This window comes from Diadema antillarum, unplaced genomic scaffold (assembly GCF_040938485.1).
Source record: "Diadema antillarum isolate AM-2024a unplaced genomic scaffold, OU_Dant_1.0 seq00000124_RagTag, whole genome shotgun sequence".
NCBI lineage: Eukaryota > Metazoa > Echinodermata > Echinoidea > Diadematoida > Diadematidae > Diadema > Diadema antillarum.
The window spans coordinates 283,154-294,336 of NW_027271204.1; the positions used below are offsets into that span (position 1 = coordinate 283,154).

The 11,183-nt window shown below is 38.3% G+C and overlaps 1 protein-coding gene across 1 annotated transcript; it reads right to left on the bottom strand.

Moving 5' to 3' along the window:
* Positions 1 to 200: 200 nt before the first annotated feature.
* LOC139727269 (small ribosomal subunit protein mS22-like) lies at positions 201 to 11,026 on the bottom strand. Its single transcript, XM_071638225.1, has 8 exons — positions 10,894 to 11,026; positions 8,164 to 8,300; positions 6,756 to 6,920; positions 5,835 to 5,978; positions 5,196 to 5,279; positions 4,125 to 4,270; positions 2,496 to 2,604; positions 201 to 1,471 (listed from the first exon to the last, which is right to left on the bottom strand). Exons 1-8 carry the CDS (start codon positions 11,024 to 11,026, stop codon positions 1,361 to 1,363), a joined length of 1,029 nt encoding a protein of 342 aa, XP_071494326.1. The 3' UTR covers positions 201 to 1,360.
* Between the last annotated feature and the right edge of the window lie 157 nt (positions 11,027 to 11,183).

An 11,183-nucleotide genomic window follows, 5' to 3' on the forward strand; every position in this document is an offset into this window, starting at 1 on the left:
GGACTTTTACAGTGGCTGGTTGGGGAACACTTCAGCAAGTAATTCCTTAAAGGTCCAGTTTACCTTTGGGAGCAGTGATTTCAAAAATGTTCAAGATATCACATTTGATGCATATGTGTAGGTTTGTTGTATCATAACACATCCTACCATACGAAATTTTTGCAATAAAACCTAAAATATAAGGAGATATCAGGGTTTTTCTCAATAAACCGTAAATGAATACGGTTTAGTCTGGAAACATTTCTATTATAACTATTGTTCACATTTTGTGTATTTTACAACACTTACATGTACCATCGATTATACAGATTCAAATTTTTACAGTGGTTGTTTCTATCATTAAGTCACATGTTAGAACTATTTTAAAGAACTAATGCTGGGTTTTTGTTTAATCTGCAAATGGTAAATTATACCTTTAACTTAGATGAGAAGACACATTCGCTTCGGGAGAAGTTATGGAGAAAGAATCAAACTGGATGTCAGGGGACCTTTCCAGTGGCTGGCTGGGCAACACTTCAACCGGGCATTCATTTTTCTATCTCAAGTTGTAACAACCTGCAACCTGGTACCCGTAACAGATGTACAGTACATGTCATGAGTAGAACGTCATAACTTCAGACAAACACAGTGCAATATGATTTCATTCCCATGCATGCCTTGATGGGGCTTGAATCCTTGATCTCTGCCCTTTGAGTTGAGAGCACAGTCCACTAGACCACGACAGGACAAATCCATATAGGCTGGCCATGGTGACGAATGAATTGGAACCACATAACATGACAAGTCAAGTGGTCTCTCCATTTCATTTACCGGTCACATCATGTACAACTGGACCCTTCAAAGTCTATGAAGGAAAAATAAATGGCAATCAAGCGGTATCTTTGTCATTTTGTTTTTCATTGATTGGAAAAACAAGCCCGAAAGATGAATGGGACAGGACATTTTCTCAAGAAACCTGCAAAACACACATATATTCATAAATAGAAAGTTATACATGTCTTGAATGTAACTAGTGTATAAGATGAACAAATACTTTGCTGGCATGGTCAACAAGCATCAGGACATAATCTCAACCATCCTTTATAGCCGATAATGATTAGTATTTCAAGCTAGTGGAGATATGGTACATGTCCACCATCTTTTTCCTTGATTTGAAAATATCAGCTGTTTTGCCAAATCACAATCTAGCACAGATGTTTCTGTTGGTTGGAGACAATGGCCTTGTTCTTCCTGTTGTTGGCTGACCACTTGACCAATGCCAGAGATCAATACACAAGTCCAAGTCCACTACGTTATGTCCAGACAGCGGGCTTCTCAATTGCTGAGTGGGAACAGGTTCAAAGTCTCGTATCTTCTGAATTCACTCCACAGCTGTCCTGGTCTGTGCACCATCTGACTCTCCCGCATTCTCCCACGACTGCAGGGCTAGTTCCAGCTTGCCCGAATGATGCGAATCCAATCTGATGTATGCCTGCCAAATGCAAGAATGGATACAGGAGAATCTCATCCAAAATCTTAAATACCCTTTTCTAAAATATTTGCACCAGTAATACTTGAACTTTATTACAAAGAGAAGATAAGGGAAGACTCTGTCTTTTATAACAAATACAAATGAGAAAGAAAGGGTGAAAATTGTCTTTGATTCGGAAATTTGATAAGGAAAGATTAGATCTTTCAGTCTTTAATAATAACAATAATGATAGTGATAACAATAATAATAACAACAATAATAATAATAATGATAATAATAATAATAATAATAATAATAATAATAATAATAATAATAATAATAATAATAATAATAATAATAATAATAATAATAACAATAATAATGATAATACTAATAATCATCATCATCATCATCATCAATCCACTGAAATTCAGTCTGAAGTAAATGAATGTGAACAGGTGTGGTGGACACTTACTGGTATATAATCTTGGGCAAAAACAGAAAACACATTTTTAAATTTTTCAAAAACAAGAAGTCAAAGAAGCCATACAGTTATTGTATCTTTATATCTTTCTATCTTAGGTTTGTAATCTATTCTGAGTATTGCATTAGGCAGAATAACAACTTATATTTTGTTTACATCCTATCTTAGTCATATATCATTATTTATTACAGATGTAGAGCCATCAAAAGCTTAGCAATCACAGACTTCATTACAGGTCCTAAAATTGCCAATACACAATTCATACAAGATCAAAGTCATTACTTCTAACTTGTATGTTTCTAACTAAAGAGTGGTAATTTTTGTATTTTTTGATTATGTATATTTCTCATTCTTTGCAAATTAAATCAAATTCACTTGTTAATATCCTATTATGCTATCATTATCATCACACCTGTTTCATTTAGCCCTGGCTTTCTCCCGTACAGGATGTGCAGTAAAATTTAGAGGTGCCAAGTGAATACAAGCAAGATGCTACCACAGAGAAAACAGGTGTACAATATACAAGGAATATGTACTTGCTTGTTTCAACCAGTCACATACCTTGATCAGAGCCACTCCTTCTAGGCTGAGGCTTTCTGCTTCCATGGCAACCGGGCTAGCTGGGTGAATGAGGCAATATACTCTGACTAAATCTGCTGCATCTTGGATTCTGGGATGACAGAGAAGTGATCACACACACTTCAGATTGGTAACATTTCTCTTTTGCTTTTGTGTTGTTGTTAGCAATGAAGGATCATATCTTAAAGGACAAGTCCACCTTTATATACATATTCAGGATTGAGTGACTGCAGCAATAATAGTACAATGTAGTGTAGAACACATCATGGAAAGTTTGTGGAAAATTGGATAATCTGTTGAAAAGTTATGAATTTTTAAAGTTTCTCCACAGTCACTGCTGGATGAGAAGACTACTGCAGTGTATGATGTCACATGCGTAGAACGATAAAGGAAAATATAAAGAGAATTCCACAAAATGTCATTTTTTGAAAAAAAAAAGTACACATTCCCCTCACTTGCTACTGACATAATATGTTAAGGATAATATTATTCGCCCTTCCTTCTCAAAGAGGCACGTCAAGTGCTCTATTATCATGTGAGAAAAGTGAAACTATGTTGAATTTTCATTATAATTTCTTTCATAAATCGTTCTACGAAAATGACATCACAAGCTGTAGTAGTCTTCTCGTCTATACAGTGGTCACACTGAAACTTCAAAACCTTGTAACTTTTGAATGGATAGTCCAATTTTCCTCAAACTTTCACTGATGAGTTCTACTGATATTGCTGCATTCGCTCAATCCTTGTGTACATGAAGGTGGAGTTGTCCTTCAATGTTGGACACCAAATTATCTGGGCACAGTTACACAACAGACTGATTGTTGGTCCATTGGTACACCAAATACAGATAACTACATATTGTTTCCCACTGGCCATCTGATCAGTTCTGTTGATATAGGTTTTGGGTCTTACGTCTTCAACATAATTGCGTATCTCCACACTTTATCAAGATGCCATTTCTAAAGAGAGGTACTATGAGAAGATAATGATGAGGAAGGAGTGAAGAAGGATGAGGCAGGAGGGAAGAGAAAAAATATGGCACAGAAGAAAGCATGGATAGAAGAAGAGAAGGAAATAGAAGAAAACAAGAGAAAAAAGGCAGTGCACGACAATTGTGCAAGAACTTATGCAAAATGAGTAGAAACATGAAATATGAGGTGAAAGAGAAAGAAACGAAATTCAAAACACTGAAGCAAACAAAAGGAAGGAAAACACAAAGAAATGAGATAGGAAAAAGAACATGAAACAGAGCATGATGGATATAAAAGTGTGGTCACTTTGAGTATCAGCATGTAAAAGCATAAGTTACACAAAAATGAAAGAAAAAGTCATATAGAGACAAAGAAATAAGGGAAGAAAACAAAAGATGTAGAAGACAACATATGTGGGAGAAAAAAGCAACTAGAGAGATTAACATGAAATTGAAAGACAAGACGAAAAAGGAAGGAGAAATTTTTGCATGGTAAGGGAGGTTGAAATAATCGCACACATTTTGTACAGTGCAAAAGTGAAACCTTTATCAACGGATGTCAAAAATAAACAAATATTCTTTAACAAATGAAAAAAAAAAGAAAAGAAGCAGACTGAGGCTCTCAGGCATCATCTACTTACAAGTCTCTCTGGACCATGTCTGTGAGTAGGCCGTCTATCCTCTTCTGTCTGGCGAAGAAGTAGGCCATACCGCCAAAGTGCCTCGTTGATCGGAGGACGTCGTAATTGCCCATCTCATCCAGGTTCTCATAGGCCTTGCGATGAACCTTGATATGCCAAAGGAGGTAGGATCCGATGGAGGAAAAAAGAATATGTTCTTATACAAGGTGAGCATGGGGAACAGGGATGTTGGTCCACTAAATATTTTCCTGATTAACTCTGTATCTGCCATGGAGAAAAAAACCCTATGTGCCACATTATTTTGTTACTGAGCACTCTGGCAAATCATCCTTGGTTTTCATTTTTTTTTTTCAGAGTTATGTAACTGTTCATAGAGGTACTTATGCTCGAAATGCAGAATAGCAAATTTGTAGAGATAAATTTGCAAGCTTTGCCATGATGGAAATGTCACGGCAAAGCTATGGCTATGATGTTTAAAATGAGCTGTGCCACGTTGCGACTTATCAATCAAATTGTGTGAGGTTGTGCGTTTGAGCAAAATATGCAAAACTGGCTGAGCTGAGATTGTCAAAGAGTTACTAGATACAGTTAGTAAATGCACAAAAGTCGAAATTTGTAACTTACTGAAATCCTGACGAGTTGTTTTCAAACATTTGATAAAGTCGGTATTACTCCCCCTGTTCATTTGCTTGGAAATATCAATTTCATCCACTTCTTACAGGAGGGATCAGTGACAAAGTTCTATGTTGGATTCATAACAACTGACCTTGGTTTTAGAGGGTCTTTTCTTGGTACAATTATCTTTATTTCAATAGAGTTGTGGTACATAGATAAGGTACATGAGGTCAGAGATCACCCACACATTTCTAGAAGCATTCAAAAGCCTTCTGTGTCTACACTTAATTTAATGTGTTTGTGTGTGTGTGTATATGTGTGTGTGTGTTTGTGCGTGTGTGTGTGTTTGTGCGTGTGTGTGTGTGTCTGTGTGTGTCTGTGTCTGTGTCTGAGTGTCCGTGTATCTGTGTCACCATTTGAATACTTGTAGCCATCAATTGACTGAATTATACTCACTCTGATGAAATCTTCAGCATCAGGCTCAAACTGCACACACGCAGCATCCAGTAAGAATTCATGACGCTCTTTGGCAAAGATAGCCTGGTGATGAAGGGACAGCAACAGGCATTAGTAAAATATAGCAGAAAACAAACATTTTTGATAGACCCCAGCCTTTTAATAAGATTATATACCGCAATATATATGTGCTCCTAGACAGTGCTGAAGCGCTACACCAGCTGTCTGACACACTTCAAAGAATACCAGCTTGTTCTGATTTCAACAGCTGCTGTCTGAGAAACCTAAATATTATTAAACAAAAATAATCACTTCAAAATAAAAGCATTTAACTCTATCAAAAGACTTCAACACATAAAACACAACATTCACCCTGTTACAAACAGATATACTTGTACTTGTTTCACAATGAGAAAAAAAAAATCAAAATGCCCACACTCAATAGACATATATCCAGTTACAGTGACAATAAAAGAATTGCTATGCAATACTTGGGAAAAACTACCCCCCCCCCCAAAAAAAAAAAAAAAAAAATCATAATTTTAACCATCATGGTTCTCATAATTTTCTTTATACTTAGTTTAGTTTCTAGTTTTGAATCAAGGACAAGAGCTTGGCACAGGGTCACAAGTAACTTACTGGAAGCTGTTCATCCGCAAACATTGGTGGCGCTTCAACCTCTCTCCTCTCACGTGGGAAGTAGACCTGCATAATTCTGTCTCGTTCATCCCATCGAGCCTTACGCAGCCTGCCACTCGGTTCTCTGATGACTACGAATCGCTTCTTCTCGGTACACAAGAGGGGAAGGGAAAGGGGAATAAAAATAAAAAAGATGAAAATTACCACAATACCACCCAATGAAATTGTAACAGTTTTCTTTACTGCACCTAAGCTGCTACATGTATGCTAAATGGTGTTAAACTGGTTGCAGAGAGGTACCACTGGAAAGAAAGGACATTCTATTTTTCCCTGGTTTTTCAGCAAGCACTTTTTGACAGATGATGATGTTAGTTTGCTATATAGGACAGTTTCGGCTATCACAAACAAAAAATTATGTTCCTAACAAAAAAAAAAATGTCTCTTTGAAAAGTCATCAATCATGAAATCATGAAGAGAAAGTGCATCCTGGAATCTAAGTCTGCCAAAGATGTACAGTGCACTTCCATTATAATGAACACAGTTATAATGTAATTTCAGATACCAACACAGCACAAAATTCAGGGCCGAAAATTATCAGCTAGACATCTTTATACACTCTACTTGTTGGGCTTTAAAAAAAAGCAAACAAACAAACAAACTGCCAGTCCCGAGGACTTTGTTACAATGAGAGTCAGCTGTAATTGGACAGATTGTTTCTCACAGAAATCGGCCCAATACTGCCTTCTGATCGGTGAGCTGAAGTATCCATAGCCTTAGGATTGGTCAGTAGAAATAGCCATAGACTGCTGATACTTTGTAGATGAATGCTGCAAGGTTTAACTGGAGTTACCCTGGGAGAACAAAGGTGATTAAACATGTATTTGTTGGTCAAATGTGTGGATGCTACCCGATCTGACTTACTCGCTCGCTGAGACCATAGGTGATGTCGGTGAAGACCATGTTGGCGGTGTCCAGCCCCGCCAGTCCCTCATCCTCCGCTAGCACCTCATCGATGGGTTCCCTCTCTTCCAACACCGGAGGCATGCTCAGTCTTCTCTCCGCCTCCTTTCTTGCATCTTCTTGGAGCTGGTTGAGTAATAAAGTGTCATACACATGTATTGGCACTGGTTTTAGAGCTTATGATACATACACACGGTATATGTCCACATGTGACCGTGCATGACAAAACCAATAAAAAGTCACACTACCTGATTGTACACAAGGACCTAAAATAAGTGAAATGGGTCACCTTAGTCAATGAAATTTTCTGTATTATTTTTTGACAGAGGAACATTTCTTCTGCATAATGCTGATGTTTGAGATCATAAAATCAATGGGAAATTGTGCTTTTCAAAGTTTTTCTATAACACTTTTTGGTAGAATAATGTAGTTAGGTATGTCTGAGAAACCCCTTTTTACATTTCTTACAAATCCTTTTCACACACTTTACTTTCAAGTGTAATCACTTTTCAAATGATGATGCTATAGCATTTAAACTTGGTGCCAGTAGTCTTGAATATTATATGACATGCTCAAAGTGTTTCACAAGTTTGAGCTTAATCTGATAATCCCATCAATGTGGTTGCTAATGAGTTTCATGGCCTGTTTTTTCTCCTTTGTTTCATTGCACGGAGCACCACTTTTATTTCATAGTGAGATTATAGCGCTTGAATAAACCCTAAACTTTTAAGCCTCGTTTCTCAGTAATACTTTTTTTTTCTGAGGTTGTACTTTCCTTCTCATGTTTAAAGAAGTTAGGAAAGTCAATTTGTATTGAGTTATATATCATTTTAAAGTTTAAAGTCTGCTCTTTCCTAAAATCCATATCTGGCGACTTTTTGTTGGTTTTGTGGTGCAGGGTCACATATAATGTATGTTGAAAATTGACACCTCAAAGCTACAATATGTACCTTTTCCCCAAGTTATCACAGCCATTACAGTCTGTTGATTCAGGATGATTGCAAAGACATGCAGTTACACAATATTCCTTTAAAAAAAAAAAAAAAAAAAACCCAAAACTGGGAAATACATGTACCACACTACTGTATTATATTTTCAGTAAAGATAGAGTGATATTGAACCTCTCTTGAATATCCCCATAACATAATGTACCCTCATTTTCTGTTTTCATTCACATAACCAATGTTCAGTTTCATTCATTTTTTCTTTCATAACTATCATACATACACGATTTGACTGACTGCACGGCCATTGTCACTGAGCTCTTCTTGTTACTTTATCATTTGCACTTCATCTAAAAGAATGTTTTCCTGCAAATGAAGACAAAAAAAAAAAAGGAGTAAAGTCTGTGGTTTTCAACTGAACTTACTTCTTGCAGTTTCTTGCTGCTGACCAGTTTGTAGGTGGGTGGCTCCAGACTCTGCTTGGCTGGTCTGAAGACCTTCTCGACGTTCAGTCCGGTGATTCTCTTGAGAAGAGTATGGATCTCCGGATCACTGAAATTAGCTGCCATGTCCCAAACAGAAATACACATTGTAAACAAATTAAAACTTTATTCAAACTTTATTTGTGTATTCATCACTTTGGTTCTGTTATTTAATTTTTACCAAAATCATAAAAATGCTAAAGTGGCCAAAAACACCCTCCCTTTGAATAATCTACATATTTTTGGACATATTCAAGGTCAGTTTTCTCTCTTTTTATTCTGGGTTCCAAACAATATCCTAAAAAGCAAACATCACGCATGACATTTGATATACGTACTTGTACAATATACATATATTTGAATTCAGTGACGGTCCTCTAGGTCTAGACAATCAAAGTGTAGAAATTGACCTTTTTTCTACTGAGAGTGCCTACATACAGTCTCAACATAAATCAGATCGCATTTTCAGTGCGCGCTTGTGAATCCGGAGTATTTTCTGAACATAGAGAAAAATTTCATGCAAATTGTGAGATTTTTCGGCCAAATCGCGATATCGCCATCGGTCCCCTCTCGTTCTGTGTGTGCGTCTCCACTATGTGCAAAGTCTATGGAGGTTGAAAGAAGTCCCCGGCTATGACGAAATGAATGACTGCGGCCCGGAGGTGAATGGAGTGGGGACCTATTTCGCGATAATGCCATTTTTCACATTTCTATTGACAGAGAAGCATTAGGTGGTCGATGTGTCGGACACCCAACCATAACCAGTCAGTAGTACTAGCTACTCATCGACCGCCTGATTTTTATATGCCCGATAAGAATATTTAACACTGAAATTCACTTAAAAACTATGTGATTGAGAAAATCCAGCACTATCAGCGCTATTTTTGTATTGTCAATGGCTTAATGCACTTGTCAATGTAATGACTCACCCCACTACCCCCAGACATGGGTGCGTCATTTCCTCGTTTGGTCCGTCAAATTTGTGACCCAGGTATTCGTCATTTTACCAGCTTTGTCCGTCAAATTTTTGACCGAGGGGTGCGTCAAAATCCCATCATTGTCGGTCAAATTTTTGACCGAGGGGTGCGTCATGGTACGTCACTTGGCTATGGAAAATAACACGCACTATTTTAAACCGAGGGGTGCGTCCTGGTACGTCACTTGGCTATGGAAAACTGCACGCATTTTTGCATGCTACCAGTATACGTACCGGATACACGTACCGCGAGTGAAATTTCAGTGAGCGGTGTCCCGCGGCAAGTGAAGATCAAATTCGGGAAGATTTGGAATAAGAGGGAAAAATGCTTGCCAGAATCTGACAAGCACATAATTTAAAAGCCACCCTTTCTCCTTACATTTTCCCTCCAACAAACCCATGAAATCTGTGGTGACAAAGGTGAATTCTTGACAGTAAAAGAAGCGGCAGCAGAAGAAACTGCCTGCAGCATGCCATTTTCTGCTCGCAGGATAGCCCGACCAGACGCGTGCGCGACGCTGTTAGCTGTGCGAATCTCTACGTACAGCGACTAGGCCGGCTGTATGTAGTTAATACTCGCGGGAATGCCGTGGCGTGGTGTGTACCTGCGCTGCAGCAGTATGCATCCACCGCACTAGCAATGGCCGCGCACATACAGCGCATCTGCACACATGTGATTGTCATGTATGGATTGCATGCACAGAATACACTACGGTACTGTACGGAATATCGTAGCAGCAGCATGATGTACGGTGAATGACGGTACGGTGCTACAGGGCCATGGTAAGGGAAACTTGCCGAAACTTTTACAAATTATGTTTACGAACGAAAAGAAAATGAAATTGCTTGAATAAAACGTATGCAAAAATCGTTTCAGTATTTACGGGGGTGCGTCAAATGTACCGGGGATGTCCGTCACAAAAGTGACCGAGGTGTGCGTCACTTTCAACGTGTTGTCCGTCAAAAAAGTGACTGTGGTGTTCGTCACTTGCAGCGTTTTGTCCGTCAAAAAAGTGACTGTGGTGTCCGTCAAAAACCCTGTGTGGTCAGTCAAAAAATGACCATGACGCACCCATGTCCGGGGGTAGTGGGGTGCGTCATTACATTGACAAGTGCATAATGCACACAAACCGAATTGTATTGAGCACCATGTTGCGAGTAGCTTTTTAGAAAATGCATTGACATTAAATTTAAATTACGATTCGGTTAAAATATTCATTCGAAATTTTGTCCTTGATTTAAACCATCGATTCAATGAGCAGTGAATTTTCATTTTCACCACAGTAATTTTAACCACACGTCCTCATCAACAGTCAAAGCCAAATACATTTCTATGTGCTCTGCGCGCCCGTGCAGTGCGTACTATACTAAGCGTTCTGTGCGCCAAAAACTAGGCGATCTAACGTTAGTGGTCAGTTTCAAAAAGGGTGGTCGATGTATAGAGTTACCATACTAGCTCTATAGTGTACGGAAGTGCTACACTGCCAGTAGTGTGCGTTCATAATTGCTGTGATTGTGTTGGCGAACTCACAGCTGACTAACTAACGCTGTATACGGTATGTGGGACTAATTGTATGAAAACCAGTTCCAGTACATTACAACACTTGTAACGTTAGTGCGAATCACGGCACACGTAGCTACCTACAGAAAAATGACGGCTGTATAACCTCCATCACATTCATCGCATCATAAAATACCTTTGGCCTCTTGTGATGTATACAACAGCCTTCTCTCACGCGAAATATTGCATGCTCGGCTACATTTGGCGTAGTTTGTCAAGATTTGAAGTGCTCGATTTCGCAACATCGTGGAGCCCATGCAGGTCGCCATGTTGTTCTGGGTTGCCAATCGTTAACCTGAAAAATATAGTGATAAAGATTTGAAAGGCATTCACATCACATGGTGTAAGATTATTAACTTATACTAACACTTCATAAAATTACAATTTATATTTCACATTTTTAAATATTTTTCCCTTTTTCTTACT

Bases quoted from the DNA above. Each gene is read 5' to 3' on its own strand.
- LOC139727269 (XM_071638225.1), bottom strand. From the start codon at position 11,026: ATGGCGACCTGCATGGGCTCCACGATGTTGCGAAATCGAGCACTTCAA. The intron at 8,301-10,893 runs GTATTTTATGAT...GGGACATGGCAG, and splicing joins TACATCACAAGAGGCCAAAG to CTAATTTCAGTGATCCGGAG. The intron at 5,280-5,834 runs GTAAGTTACTTG...CTTCATCACCAG, and splicing joins TTGCGGATGAACAGCTTCCA to GCTATCTTTGCCAAAGAGCG.